General features: G+C 41.3%; 1 protein-coding gene across 1 annotated transcript; it reads left to right on the plus strand.

Moving 5' to 3' along the window:
* The first annotated feature begins 1,653 nt into the window (after positions 1-1,653).
* LOC148816785 (uncharacterized) lies at positions 1,654-10,380 on the plus strand. Its single transcript, XM_088940034.1, has 12 exons — positions 1,654-2,075; positions 2,399-2,520; positions 2,625-2,661; positions 2,782-2,828; positions 3,063-3,727; positions 4,463-4,568; positions 4,731-4,877; positions 5,164-5,224; positions 5,470-5,633; positions 5,953-6,063; positions 8,954-9,072; positions 9,560-10,380. Exons 1-11 carry the CDS (start codon positions 1,874-1,876, stop codon positions 9,053-9,055), a joined length of 1,764 nt encoding a protein of 587 aa, XP_088796160.1. The 5' UTR covers positions 1,654-1,873; the 3' UTR covers positions 9,056-9,072; positions 9,560-10,380.
* The last annotated feature ends 5,664 nt before the right edge of the window (positions 10,381-16,044 follow it).

Genomic DNA, 16,044 nt, shown 5'->3' on the forward strand with positions numbered 1-16,044 from the left:
TTGGAACCAATTTCATTCAGCAGCAGAGACAGCTGGCTTGGTTTCAATGTAGCCGCAGTGAGGAACTCTGTCAGCATGCAAAGTAAGAGACAGAGATTAGAAGTCAAAGCAGAGAAAATGCACCTGGCTTTAGAAACGTCATCACACCTGAAGAAGGCTTTTTACTTGACAGTACTGGAAGTAACCTCTTCTTATTCCTATCTGGTGGATATAAATGCATGCAGGTTGTAAAAACACCCTATAAACATAAGATAGGAAGCACTCAACCTGAAAGGGCTTCTTGCCAAATGAGTCGTAATATTTTGGCTCTTACATTTTCTGACCAGGAAAATAAGACAATGTCAAACATTGTTAGGCTACATAAACTATCAAATTCAAATCTAGTGATGGTATAGTATGTTTAAATTGCACAGTGCTCTAATATTACCTAATATATAATACTGTGCACAATAACAGCCACCTTGTCAGAAAAATAGAAACTGCTGCTCAGGAATTAGTCCAGAGAAGTGTAACCAGACAGAACCAGTTCCCAGGCTTAAAGGAATGTCTTTCACTAACAGGGTGAAGAAAGTGAACTTCCTTCCTGAAGTATTCAAACTCCTCAAAGTCATTGACAAAGTCAGCCCAATGGACATCTTTAGCTTAAAGGTTGGAACGTGAACCAAGAGGAGAAAAGTGGAAATTATAGTGTGCCTTTTAACCTCAGAACATTAGGGGAAAAAAACATGCAAACCACCAAACTGCTTGCCACAGACCTACTGTACATTGTACAGTTCAAACGGGTGGAAAAAAATGATTATAGCTATCTTGTTGGCACAGGGCACTCAAACTCACTGCTCATTCTTCAAGTGACGGTAATGACGCCTACGCAAGCGTAGTGTTTTCATCTTCAACATGTGCATGCCCGAAGGCTGAAAAAATATGAAATATATTTATATATATATAAATATAAATATAATACGGTGAAAGTGCAGGTAATTCTCTATAGTATGAAAATATGGGATTCTCTGATTTTGAAAACCACTAGCAAAATAAGATCTACAGATTGCACCTTGTGCATTCCCAAGACATGAATCACCACTGCCAGAAGTCCAGGAGTACTGTACCTACATTGTTGCTGACAGAGAACGTACAGTACCGTACAGTAGGTCACCCGTAATCCCCCGTCAAGCCGGAAGTCTCCAACGCGAGAATATCATGTGAAGAATATTGATGTACCCACCTGCCCACAGGCGTTTGTGGGAAACATGAGGGGTATTCTTTTGGCTGTACCCCAGGGATCCCGATCTTTGAAAAATCATCCCCATTACGTTTATCTCACTGACAGCAAAAAAATGTTTACTGCAAGTCAGAAGAAAGAAATAACAACGAAATATCTGGCTGATTCAATCAAATGACTGCTTGTCCCATACGTATATACGAACTTGGCAATATTGCACCGAAACATCAGCTACGTAACTGATCTCAACAGACGCTGTACAAAGCAATTCACCACTTCTCTGGAACCTGCTTATGTCACGAAACACTTTTTTCCCCGTATGCCACGCCCCGTGCTTCAAATATAAGCGCTCACCGTCTTGAGGGATTGAATTCCCTCACAAACAGTACAGTAGTTAACCACCGCAGCTAGGTGTTTGGGAAGTGTGCATCTTTTATGATCATATTTCATCTTCCCAGGAATATTTGGCTTTTTTATCATTTCCTTTTCATTTGCAGTGTGCATTGTTCAGATCTGTCCTGATGACTACCAAATAAAACCTACGTGGACGGTGAACACAACACCCTCCCTCTGGATAAGGACTGATTTCATAATTCTGGAGGGGAGCGCGTCTACTCAACTTCTCGGCATTTCGTCACCTCCAGCACTGGAGAGATGATCATCAATTTCAATAACCACACGGATTTTGTGACTGAGCAGGGCAGGCAAGCACCCAGCCGCACCGACTACTTCAGCAATACGTCACCGCTGCCAGGTCTCAAAACTTGTCCCGGATCGCCGGGGTCGGGTGACACAGACACCCAAAAGTCTGAGGGGGAGCCAAAATTCAACTCGCCAGACTCGAAATCTTCGACCGGTATGGCTGATATGTTATTACCAAATTAATAAGACGTTTTAGGGGGTTCATTTTTATTTACGAAACTATCGTGTCTGGGTGTTTGCATAGTGTGCGTTTAAATGCACTGATACTGTATAGTACGTGCCTTTTAACGTTTGTTTTCGAGAAGAGAAAAAAGGGATGTGTTTTGTGAACAAGTAGTAGGAAGTAAATACCCTCCAAAATGTTAATTTTGTGCAAGATGTACAAAAGATGCCTAATGGGGACTGGGGTGTAATCTCTAGTTAACTCAGTAATACAGTACACGTTTTAATTTAGTTACCTTCACGTTATTTTCCTAGACTCTATACTTTTGAACTCTCAATCGGAGAAAAAGTACCTGGGAGTCAGAGTACGAATGCCTGTCAGGGATATGCTCAGGAAAATAAGGATTGCTAAAGGCTTGGAACCTATCGAAATCCAGGTAACACACGACTTTTTGTCACTCTGACGTGTTTTTCATTTCCCGTTTGCATGTTTTAATTAGATCCTGATTGTTTCTGACTTTTTGCTGTTTGTTTTTTTAAGGGAACACCTGGGAAAGCATCTTCAAAAGCGATGCCAGGTGTGTGTTAGAGCATGAATACACAACACTACTTTTTTTAATAGAAGTCTTTACTCAAGATAAAAGACGTGTGTGAAGTTCACTCGTTTAAATGTGCTGCTGTTTTTTTTTTCGTTGCAGGGGAGAAAAGACGAGCCCATCCACTTGGAGACCGGAAACCTAGGCAGGTAAGCTTTATAATAATTGATGTATCAGAAGCCGTGGGCGAATCGGTTTTAACATTAGCCGACCCATCCAGTGCATGCTGTTGACATGGGAAAATTGCTACAGAGATGGCTTTCGTAAGGATTAGGGCAATGTGACACAATAAAGGCGATCTGCAATCAGCCGGTGTGATACAGGAATATGCAGTTCCTGACTTAACAAACACATGTAACATTACACGCCTTTGAATATTCCAGAGCAGGCAGTCCCCCAAAAGCCTGGAGGATCTTGCCATGCTTGTCGAAGTCCTGGAAGAAGACCTCAAGGCAAGCAGGCCCCACAGGAACCCCAGAGAGTCTCAGGGAGGCATCTCGCAACCCTACATCTCTGCCAGCCCCTTCCTCGCGGCTCAGCGGGCCGAGCCCTGGATGCAGGAGTTTCCCCAACGCAGCCCTGTCGTGGAGCACAGCTCGGGAAGCAGCTCACCGCCAGCCCCCACTTACCACCTGGCCGCTGACTTCTCCCCAGCCAGCTCCCCAGACGGCTGTGACCTCTTCTCCCCCCTGTCCCACGAGCGGACCCCCGAACCGTCCCCCGGCTATCCAGGAGGATTCTATGCCGACGGCCCAGAGGACGCGGCGTCCAGTTCCCACCCTCCGGCGGCCTGCTCCCAGATCAGCTCCGACTACCAGGTGCCATCCCCCCCGGACCCCGCCTACCACAGCCCCCCGCTACTTTTCGGCGAAAGATATGCTGAAAATCCGCCGGACCATCCGTCAGGCCTCAGCCCCCCGTGCTCCTACGAACTGCAGCAGGACTGGAACAGTCTTTCCTTTTTCCACTTTCAACTCAAGAGAGAAGAGAGTGTGCTGAGAGGCGTTCCTGACCAGGAGCTGCTGGGAGTGGACAACAGTGGCAGCATGTGAGTACGGTCTTTTTGGAAAGAATTTCACTCCTTTCACTTCCTCACAGGTAGGATCCTCACTAGCATTTTGGCGGCATTCAGGATACACAACAATTGCTACTGCTTCTGTTGTGAATAATATGGGGAATTGTGCAGAATTTGTTAAACGCCCATGCTCACTATTATTACTCTTATCATACCAGGAGCACAGATTGTCATAAAACTAGTCAGATTTTTCCTCAAAGAGCAATATAAACGAAGCCTGGCCGTATGTGTTGATCTTATTCAGTGCATGGAAGCAGACCTCAGTGTGAACCTTCCCTGCATCCTGTAGAGTTTTCCAGTGAATGCCCTTTAGACGTTTATCAGCATGGGGGTAATGTTGCGTGTGTTATCACAGCCGTGACAATGAAACTATGGATTGCTGAGGATACAGCCTTTCCATGGAACTCCAGCAGGAAGTACTCCAAACCAGATGAAAATACCCTGGTAGAATTTTAACAGTGTGTCTGTGTATGACTGATAACTCCCAGCCTGGTGGTTACCTATGGTACAGTATATTGACAAATGCTGCTCACGATCATAAAACATAGCATGAGTATTAAAACAAAGACAATATTCCTTTCCACTATGAATGGTAACAATATTCAGCATTTAGATCAGTTAAACAATAATCCCGTAGTTTCTCTCTCCTCAGGTTGTGGGGCATTAGGATTTTTCTGAAGGATTTATTTTCTTGTTCTTTTCCTCCAGACTGCTTCATGATGTGGTCGGTCAAGGGAAAAGAGCCCCGGTGTATGCCATTGCTAAGAGGTTGGCAGCATTAAACAGATTGGACACTAAAGATGCTGAGGGAAAGGTAAATCTGGGATGGATACATGTCATAATGTTCTGTAGTTCCTATTCTACACATTCAGCAAGTGTTTTCCAGAGTTTCCCCCACTTCAAGCACGTATACAAGCTTTAGCTGCGACTATACTGTAGCAACTCCTCCACTTTCTGCTGTGTGTTTCATGCACAGACAGCTCTGCATTTGGCGGCGCAGAAGAACCAGCATCTGATGGTGGCTGATCTGATTTCTCTGGGGGCCAGTGTGAATGAAAGGGACAAGTTTGGCAAGACCCCTCTTCACCTGTGTGCAGAAAATGGATATGTCAGGGTGCTGGAGGTAAACATGCATGCTGGATTGAGCTCAGTTAGAGCTTACAGGCCAGTATTTCTTTATTTAAAGAAACGTCTAGTAACAAGAGCATCATTAAGGCACAGGGCACTTCTGTTTCTAATAGTGGATCTCTGTTTCTTATATGAGTAGCCACTAACAAATACACCCTTATTATTGTGTGGTTTCATATTACATGCTGTCTCTTTTAATCCATGAAATATTTGGATATTTAAAGCTAAAATGTTTCATTTTTAAAATGTATGCAAATTGCTTATCCTTGTGTTTTTTTCAGGTGTTGAAAAATTCCATTAGTGATGGGATGAATGTGGAAGTTGAAGCTACAGACAACAATGGTACATCTTCTTTTATTCCTAATTGCAAACTGCCAGAATTCCTTTTAAAGAATAAGGGGCTATTTCTGGAAATTAAATCATTTTGTCTCTGCTGAGGGTCACCATCACAACATGATGCCGGGTTTTTTTTTCAAAAACGCATGTTTTCTTTTCACATCTTTCTGTCATTCATCACGAGGCAACTTCAAAGAAGCTGCAACCTTTTGGTAACGTACTTTTCCGGACTTCTTCTCTCTCCCCGGCAGGACTCACGCCCCTGCACTGCGCAGTCCTCGCTCTGAATGCGACGGTGAAAGAGCTCCAGCACTGCAAGACGCCCAGTGAGGTGAAGTTTCAGACTCTGCGCAAGGAGCAGCTGTACGAAACTCTGGAATATTTGTTGCAAATGGGAGGAAATCCCTATGCTCCAGTATGTACCAAGACCAGGAGTCAAAGACTCCAATTTTTATTTCATCTCAGTTAGCTTGGGTTTGTCTTACTGCTTTCCTTGCCTGTTCTGGATTACATATTTTAAGACAAAGACTTCAAAGCCTGTCCTGATCAAATGTGGAAAGGGAACATCAGCTTGGTGAAGTACTTAATCAGATATGTCATGTCACTGCGGCATGATTTGGAATAAATCCAGTCTTCCACTCTTGTGGGTGTGTGAGGATCTCTGGTCTATTAATTTTTTTAAGCTGGAGCAAAAGAAATACACAGATCTTATTTATTTATTTATGACCTTACAGGAACACCTCCTGGGCTATACAGCTGTAAATCTCGCTGAGGTGGAGAACAATGTGGAGCTCGTCCAGTTTTTCCAGAGGCACTGCTGTAAATTTGGTGGCATCGATAAGGAGGTAATCCAGATTTTAGATAAGAAAGTAAACAGAGCAATGCCGTGATGGGACTTTATTGATGGCATGCTTTATCAGATTGTCATGAAATGACAGGTCTGACTGGAGCAGTGGGAGCAGAGATCCTGTCAATAGCAAAAGTTGGGAAAGAAAACAAAAATGCATCGAAAAATTTCCAAAAATAACCACGGAAAGCCCAAAAGTACCACGTTTCCCAGGCAAGATGTTTGGGTCAGTGGTAACTCTGATTGAAGCCAGAGACTGCGCTTCACTCATTTCTCTAGCAGATTATACTGTGACTCTTGAAGTGAGTCAGCAGAACCAGAACAACATTATTAGAACATACACATCACTATATGTAAGATTGATAAGTCAAAAGTGTTTATAATGGTGGATCATCTAAAGCTGTGATATGTGTGGGTTGCTCGGGTTATAATTAATATTACACAAAATGTTATTTTTATTTCGACATTTAATTATAACCAACGCTCCATGTCCCTATGTTTATTTTACTTTTGCAATCTGGTCATCCAGCAGCATGAGCAGTCTAATCCTTGTCTGGCAAGGCCACTGTGTCTCCAGGTTTTCTCTGTCTCTGTAAGGCCTGGAGAGCTGGGAGCAGTTGTGAAACTGGTTCAGTGGAGTCAGTCAAGAGGTGCTTTAATGTGTTCTGACCTGAGCTGGAATGAAACCCTACAGAAGCACTGGCCCTAAAAGGCCAATAATAGACAGCCTGCCTAACACTATCCTTATGTTCATTGGAAGCAATGATTTGCTTTTGAATTAACTAAATAAATAGTGCATTATATAAGTGTGTTAGTAGAGTGCATTCATAATAGGGTGGAGTGGTGGCTAAGGATCTGTGTCTATGACTGGAAGGTTGCTGGTTCAAATCCTACAGCTGGCAGAGGAATCCTACTCTGTTGGGCCCCTGAGCAAGGCCCTTAACCCCAACTGCTCCAGGGGTGCTGTACAATGGCTGACCCTGTGCTCAGACCCCAAGCTTCTCTCCCTGTCTGTGTCTCCTGGAGAGCAAGCTGGGGTATGCAAAAAGATGAATTCCTAATGCAAGAAATTGTATAGGGCTAATAAAGCAACATTATTATTATTTTTTTTTATTAATGTATATCTTTAAAACATCAGACTGATCTATGTGAATTTCACTTTATTCCAGTAGAGAAAATGCATGTTATATTACGAATTCTGTTGAAAAGTCTTGGTACTGTTGCTCTGAGCACTGCGGCAGGTTTCATGTGAAGAGTTGCAATGCCAACAGAAGTGTTGCTTTTGCTTGTAAATGTTTCACCTGCACTGTGTAACTATTTAAAAGGTAATTGGTTGGAATGCAAGAATGTACACAGGGTTTGTAAAAGAGGTGTTGCCCTTTCCTGAGAGTTTAGCAATAGTGTTAGTAGTTTGAATACAGTTGGTCATCCAAGTTCAGTAGATTTAAAATATGAATATCTTTAACCTTCACCCCAGTTTGGAGTAATAAATTTGCAAAGGTCTCAGTTATGCTAATGAGATTACAGTACAGTAATCTCTGTAATAAAACTACAGTTTTGTCTTTCATACTGAAATTACGAAATCTGTCACTCTGTGTTTCTTTTCATTTCTAACATGTTATGAAGCACATTCCCCGTTGCAGAAACTTAATTTTAAAAGCCTACTTACCATGTCTTTTTCTGCGACATCTATACTATATTACTAAAAAATAAAACGGCAGTGTGCTTCTTCAATTCAAACATTTTGAATATAAATCAGTTTTCTTTTTATTTTACATAGATTTGTGCAGAGACCTAAAACATTTTATGGGAATAAAACTGTATGTTCAAACAATTCTGTATTCAGTGCCTGGTGTAATACCAATAGGTAGACAAATGTCATCAAATGATATCTTATTTAGTAAAATTAAATGAAGTATTATTGCAAGTGTTGTGAAAATAATATGAGTTAACATCAGCTAGCCCTATAATTATATATAAAAATGGAATTATGACAAAGTTCTACTAGAAATTCAGGACCAAGATTGAAACGTTATCTCTCAAACTTCTGCTTGCGTATATAAATCTCGCACCCAGGACTTTCAGTAGCACATCTCTCTGGTATCTCATCTACACCCCCAAAGCAAATTCCTGGCTTAATCGTCACACTCTGAGGGGAGTGTGGCCAGTCTCATCCTTATATTGAAGCTGCCAGTTTCCTCAGGCAGGCCAGCCACATCGAATATACTCTGTGTGAGATGACTCTTCTGCATATACTAGGAACTGCCCAGGCTACTTAACTTGCACTTTGTCATTTTGTGGTTTTAAAGCCAACTTGCAGCAGTTCTCTTAGGAAACTTCATTTGCATGCTTCACACAGGTGTCTTTGTGGATGAGAGCGGCTCTCAGAACACTATCTGATGAGTCGGAGATCATCTTGTACATTTGCAGAGAATTTGTACTCCTGGTTTTTCCACTCTTATCGCAAAGCTTCTGTCTTTTAAAGCAATGTTTTGTTTGCCCCTTTTCCAAACACAAGAGCAATATTTGTGGCTGTAAATGAAATTATTATTATATAGCTTACATTTTGAAAACAATGCACAAATCCTTTCCATGCAGGGAGCATAACTATCCTATGCCATGATTGTCTAGAGAAGTGGGTTGGACTCTGCACCAGAATGTTGCAGGTTCAAATCCCAGGTGGGTTGCTATACAAAGCGTGGGGTATTGGGAGCTGATTTGGTACAATAAAACAATAAGTTGCACCAGTAAATGTCCTGCTGTATCAGTGGGTCTGTGAGCCATCATTGTAAATGAGAATTAGTTTTCAGCTGACCTACTTGGCAACACAAAGGAATAACCGACACTGCTCTGTATTAATTTGTGTATACCTTCTCTCTGTGTTACAGGATTATGCGTCTCAAACAATGCTGGATGTATCGTGTCATCTGAGAAGTCTTTACACAAGAAATGAGGCCTCAGAACTCTTCCGCTGTGCGCTGCTCAGTTGATGTGATAACCAAGAAAGGTAGGAAGAGCCCCTGATTTGTTTCTACAGCTTGTCGATTCTTTGTCTTGTTTATTTCCGCCCAGTCTGCGGCGCAAGTTGTAGGACTACGTTTTTTTAACACCGATCTGCAATTTTAGAACTGTTTCTAAAAAAGTAAGTGTTGTCAGAATTCATTTAATTAGCTTTGCATCTGATGTACTGTTAAGTTGCAATTATGAAATCATGTGAACTGTGTGAAATCTGAAATGTTACAGTATGTATAGCACACGCATTACATGTTTCCTATACCAAGAACATCTTGGTGTAACAAGTACAGTACATATAAAATTTGCATGGATGTCTATATATGTTTTGTGGGATACATTTTTGTTGCAAACTGGAATCTCTCTCTTTTCATACTAGTCAGTTCATAACCAACCTCGCAATCGTGTTTCGTATTCTTCTTCTTTAGAAAGAGGCTGGGACTAAACCAATTCCTTTTCCTTTTTTTTCCCCCCTTCGACAGGGAAATCGCAAAGTTTGGATGCTGGTTAATCCTTTCCTGTGAGTCTGCCTGCGTTGGCAGTCCGGTGACCTGACAGTACACGTCTTTGAATTGTAAAAGCCTGAACCATTTCTGGAAACAGAGGTTTGCATGAGAAGCAGCTCTTGAAACAAGAATCTAAATATAAAGAATGAACATGCCGAGAAAAAGATCATGGGGAAATAATGGTAAAAGAAAAGAAATATACATCCATTTAAAATGTCTTATCTACATTATTGTCAGCTGGAGATTTATTTTTAAAAAACATGTTTTGAATCTTTATTTGTTACAATCGGAAGATCAAAAAGATCCCAAGTAATTCATTTGAAATGAATCAGTTCCTTTTGTTCTCAGTGTGGTTCGGGTTTCTGGTAATGCAACCAGAGTTTTAATATAGGCTACAACAGTTGAGGTGCTTGGCCCGCACCAGCTGGAATCTAAAGTTTGAGAAAGCTTGGGTGACCCAAACTGTTACAAGCCAATGGTTGCCAATAAACTGGTTTCTGTGAAACTTCCACAGTTTGCTACATTAAAATAGCAGTCTGTAAATACTAATGTTATGGAGAAATGATGAGTAATTTCTGCATTCTTTTGTGTTTCTGGTCGAATTGAATATTCGTTTCACTTTCTAATGGTGGGCTCTATGAATATTCACAGGCAAATTAAGTCTGCAGGCTTTTACTGTATATTTCAGGGTACGATAGTTCTGAACACTGGTGCTTATTTAGTGAGTTGTACTAGTTAAAGAAATTCAGAAATGAATAATGGGGAGAAACCAGTTTCATGGTTTTCCCTTTCCTCAATTTGACATGAGTGAATATCCGAATTGCAACTTGTTTGACATATTTTATCAATGAAAAGTCAATATATAACTCCAATAACGATACTAAAATTTTCAATCTAGTTGAATTCTTCAAACATTTCATCTGTATTCATTTGTTTTACTTTGCTACATGTAAAATGTGTGTGTTTTTTAAGCAGGTAAAGTACATGAAAGACATCTTAGAACTTTTTTTCTATCCCTCTTAATTTTGTTCTTTATAAATTGACGGATGATCTGTGAACTGCTAATGGTTGCCATGTAAAATATGATTGTGCTTGGCGTTTGTTTTATATTTTTACATGTGAACTCTTTGATTCCACTGTAAATAAATAAAGCAAAACTTGCTGCCGCCTTCCTGTGTGGTTACATGACCAGCTTGTGAAAGAAAGCTGCTTTATAGTTCAGAAACCCTGTCATCAAAGGCAGTTTTAATGAGTCGCAAATTTTAATGAGTCACGTATTGTGAGCAGAGCCAATGCAAAGGGTTTCTAATCTTTTTATTTTTAGAAAAATTGTTCTAGGAGAGGCCTCCTGAGAAAGCTATGGTTGCTGCTGGAAGTGGTGTTAGAGCGGGAAGCGCTCACCCTGCAGTCTGTGTGGGTCCTAATGCCCGGTATAGTGGGGGGGGACGCTATACTGTAGTGGGCGCCGTCTTTCGGATGAGACGTTAAACTGAGGTCCTGACTCTCAGTGGTCATTAAAGATCCCCAGGCATTTTTTCTCGATAAGAGTAGGGAGTTATCCCGGTGTCTGGGTCTAATTTCCCCCCTCCGCCTTTACCGTGGCCTCCAAGTTCTCCCCATGTATGATAGGTTTGCACCTGCCCTGCGATGGACTGGCGTCCTGTCCAGGGGGTACCCTGCCTTGTGCTTCTTGCTTACCGGGTAGGCTCCGGCTTCCCGCGACACCGTTTGGTATAAAGTGGTTTGGCAAATGACATGCCTTGACGTGTTCTACAGAATAGATGTTACAAAAGATGGGCCGTGTTTTTATTTGGGAGCACCTGTAGCAAGTACTGTTACAACATTTGAAGAAGTGTTTGTTCCCAGAGATCACCCAAGGGGAAGTGCAGCAGAAGACTGCACAGGGTTTCCTTCTACCACAAACAAAATTTGAATATGACACCCTTCCCTGAGGGCCTTGTCCTCAGTTATCTGTTAAAGCGTACTGCAAAGTCAGCAGACAGTGCAAAACAAGGAGGATAAAAGGGCTGTAAAATCATATAAAAGACCACTTGGGCTTTTGATTTTTCAAGTGATAAGCCTGTCAGAAAACCTTCCTATTACATCAAAGGCCTGAATATTCCAAGCAGTCCATTTCACAATAGTTCTTCTAGTGAAAAAAGGGGTAATAAAAAATTAAGCACTCGCGTTATGGAATATATTGTTTTATCTGAGCAGTTACATTGGTTTAGAAGTTCAATTGGTAGGGAACAGTGAGAGATAGTCCAACAGCGATTCACCAGACGTGTTACTGTGTGCTGTGGAATTTTGTAAATGTTTTGCATGATATACTGTATGTTAGTGATTTGAGCCTTATAAAGCTTTATTGCATTAAGAACAGCAAAAATGCATCGAATAAAAATGATTATTTCATCGCTTTTTACAATCTGATGGGCTACTTATTTTATTTTTTTAAGTCGTTTTCATATCGTCTCCTTTCCCGGCCACTTTTAAGAAAAACTCTTACCCAACACGTAGGAAATAATGGAATCACAAATCGCCAGGCTGACATTAAAACATTAAAAGGAAAATAAAATGTAGGGTCAATGCTATTGAAAGCTTCAGCGCGTTATAGATTTAAATTAAACTATTTTATCTTCAGTTTAAAGGAGAGTTTGTGAATTGAAGCCTACAGCCAAGACATTGTTGCCCCAGCTGGTGTAAATCATAATCGTTACCGACGTCATTTCTCGAAAGACACACACACACTCGTCCAATTCTCCACATTTAACACCTACCCTTTGGTTAACGTCTGACTGGGAGTCCGAGGCTCTTTGTACCATGGCCAGCAATCTGGCCCTCAGCCAAGTGAGAGGAATCAAATCTCTCTGTCACCTAAATATTTATCAAGTTTACTCAAACCAATTAAATCCTTGGGTTTTGTTTTCGCACGCGAACTCTTATTATTTTATCGAAGATACAGCAGACTAGGTGTTTGCATGAAAGTTGGAAATTTTCCGTTTCAGATAATGGTTCTTTATGAATGTATGCTGCAGAGTAGCGGGGGACTCTGGGGTTTTACGGAAGTCTAACATTAAAAATATACAGCCATTCAAGCTTATGAGATCCACCGTGTTTTAAACTTGCTTTTTTTGTTGGTCACTAACGTACAGTACCACTGATCGCCACAGGAGAATATGAGAGTGTCAAGTTCCGGCCGTTTGCGCTGGATGCACAGGGAATTAGGAAAGACCTGCTCCTCGCAGAAAAGTGTAAAGAGAAAAGACCACATTTCGGCAGCTGAGCCTTCTTCAGGCGTGATTTCTGTGTGAATGAGAAAGCACAGCAGCTACCGACAAAAACCTGTTTAGTTGTTAAATCAGGTTTGGCAAAGACTGCAGGCGTGTAATTTGTCGTGAACGCTGCGGCAGATTAAATTAATGAAATGCCGACGCCGTTGCTAATATTGGCACTGGAATAGACTGCTGTCGGGGAAATTGATTTGTGTCTTATGAGCACCATAATGATACGTAGGAACAAGTAATACCAGGTTTATTCCATGCTGAAAAGAGAAGAAAGAAAACAACGGTTCAGCCGTGTTGCCTTCTTCAGGTGTGAGCACTCAGCCTGCCCATGCTGACGCAGCTACACACCTGAACCATTTCAACCATAATGATACATAGCTGCTTTTTTTTGCTGCTCCTGTTTTAATCACACCGTTTCTTCTTCCAATGACAACACCTAGATTCAAACTGGAATATATATATAGATGGCGACCAGGAGTCATTAAAACTTTGTACGTGGCAGCCCAGTGCAATTTGTAGATAATACAACGGAACGGTATAAACTCTGATAACGGAGCATATGGGAGGTGAAAAGATGAGAAGGAAAAAAAAAACAACAAAATAAAAGCCAGCAGACCTCTTCTAGAGAATCAATTAGCATATTTTATGAGTGAGCTGATATGAAATTTCTATAAGATCAATATTTTCATTTTCATTTTTATCTTTGACTCTCACGTTTTATATACCGAAAACTAACCAATCTGGAAAGCAAACTGAACATCGCACCTGGAATACTAGGGGGTTTGAGTTTATTGAAGGTCGATGTAGAGTACAGGTTAAGTCGCTATTTTTTTTTAATAAAATGACATTTTCATTCACTTACTCATCGCAGTGTCGGTCTTCAGCTCTTCCCATGGATACTCCCAAGACAAGACACGCTCTGCAAGAATTTCAGCATTTTCCAGAACCTTTGTACAAGCAGTTAGCACAAAAACACGTAGCCTGTATGGATCGAATCATAATGTGAGACATATTTGGGTTAACATATTCAGCATTTTGTATGTGGTGATTTGTTTAGCGTGAGTTGTCTGGTTTAATCTCTGACGCAGGGAAAAGTGAGGTGTGGACGGTTGAAGTGAGAACGAAGGCTCGCGCTGTGTCCGTTATTTTCTTCTTTTTCTTTTTCTTCTTTTATTTTTTTGGTCTGCTAGTTTTTATGAATAAAGTTTGATTATCGGGCAGTGAAATCTCGGTTTTCCTACGTACGAATTCCTAAAACCCTAAACCGAAGCCAGGATTTTACAAGATTGATTAATGGAATCAAAGCTGAAGAGAAGACCTATTTAAATCTGAATTCCTTTCCGTCCGCAAAGTGCCAAACAGGAGTTCATTGCAAACCATCCGTGAAATGGTGTCAGAGTCCCTTTGGAATATAAAATTCAGCGAGCTGAATGAATTTATATTCATGCATCCGTGTACAGTAGCAATCTGAAGGACATCCGTCCATTTTCTTCATCCAATTCAGGGTCACAAGGGAGCTGGAGTCTATCCCAACAAGCAAGAGAGGATACACCCCGGACAGGACGCCAGTCCAACACAGAGCAGAAACACACACACAGACGAGCATGCACTCACACCAGGGCCAGTTTCCCCAGAAGCCAATTAACCTACTGTACCAGGCAATACCAGAGCACCTGGAGGAAATCCACACAACCACAGGAAGAACATACAAACTCCACACAGATAGCACCCCAAGTCTAGAATTGAAACCCAGGGCCCCAGCGCTGTAAGGCAGTAACACTAACCACTACACCACCATTTCTCCCTGCAAAGGGCATTGCTGTGCATAGTACTAAATGTGTGTTATTCAGTACCAGTTGGCAGGTAAAGCAAGTGCCTTGGCTCAATATGACCCCCTATAGTTGTTCCTGAAGATTCAGAACAAGTTAAAGAAGCAGCATCAGCCTGATGGTAGCATTCGTGATCAGAGCACAGTCGTGTATGAACCTGGAATGTGTGCATTCACTTGTCCAACTTCTGTTTTCTGTAGTATCTCAACATTTTCTTTGGATCTGTGACGTATGATCTGCTTTCAGCAGCAATGGGAAGGATGAGATTTTTTGTAACCATGACGTAACCAGCATACACTGCAAATGTGATTCCCCCCTGTTTATAATGTATTGACAATGTTTTGCAAAACAAACACATTTTGAAAATATTGTGAAAGCCAAACAAATGCAGTTCAAACACTGAAAGCTAGTTCTGGAATTCACATCACTGCAAAAAGCCACAATAGTCTTTTTTACCCTCAAATAGTACTATGTAAAAATCACTTTAGATTTTTAGTACATTTTTCGTATTTTTAGCCTAGAGGAGTGCTACTAAACTAAAACAAATATTGACCACATTATCCTATTCATGAAGACACTGTTGGGCCAAAACATGGGTTTGTTCAGTTCACGTGAGCAAAGTGTTTTGAGCAAAGCAGCCACAAAGATAAATAGAAACTGTAATTTGTTATCAATTGTATAAAATACATTCTAGTAAGAAACAATAGGTTTAAGATCAAAACAAATAAAGCAATAAAAATAATATCAGCTTATGTTTGTTTTGCAAAAGAAAAATAGGAAATCTTGTTACCGCTATTAAAATTCATTTAAAACTAGACTTCATCACCCTGCAACTGAAGCTCTGAGGTGTGAGCCTGGCCAGTACCAAGATGTGAGACCTCCTGGGAAAAACTAAGGTTGCTGCTGGAAGAGGTGTTAGTGGGGCCAGCATGGGGTGCTCACCCTGCGGTATATGTGGGTCCTAATGCCCCAGTATAGTGACGGGGACACCATACTGTATAAAGTATAGTGTGTATACTGTGGTCATTAAAAAATCCCAGGGTGTTTCTCGAAAAGAGTAGGGGTGTAACCCCGACATCCTGGCCAAATTTCCCATTGGCCTTTACCGCTCATGACCTCCTAATCATCCCCATCTCTGAACTGGCTTCATTACTCTGCTCTCCTCCCCACTGAGAGCTGATGTGTGGTGAGCGTTCTGGCGCACTATGGCTGCCGTCGCATCATCCAGGTGGGGCTGCACACTGGTGGTGGTGGAGGGGAGTCCCCATTACCTGTAAAGTGCTTTGAGTGGAGTGTCCAGAAAAGTGCTATGTAAGTGTAAAACAATTAAAAAATTAAAAACCAGTGC

Source organism: Atractosteus spatula, chromosome 22, assembly GCF_055471065.1.
Source record: "Atractosteus spatula isolate fAtrSpa1 chromosome 22, fAtrSpa1.hap1, whole genome shotgun sequence".
In the NCBI taxonomy this organism is placed as follows: Eukaryota; Metazoa; Chordata; class Actinopteri; order Semionotiformes; family Lepisosteidae; genus Atractosteus; species Atractosteus spatula.

Coding starts and splice junctions, on each gene's coding strand:
- LOC148816785 (XM_088940034.1), top strand. CDS start 1,874: ATGATCATCAATTTCAATAACCACACGGATTTTGTGACTGAGCAGGGC. Junction 2,521..2,624: donor TGGAACCTATCGAAATCCAG/GTAACACACGAC, acceptor TGTTTTTTTAAG/GGAACACCTGGGAAAGCATC. Junction 4,569..4,730: donor CTAAAGATGCTGAGGGAAAG/GTAAATCTGGGA, acceptor TTTCATGCACAG/ACAGCTCTGCATTTGGCGGC.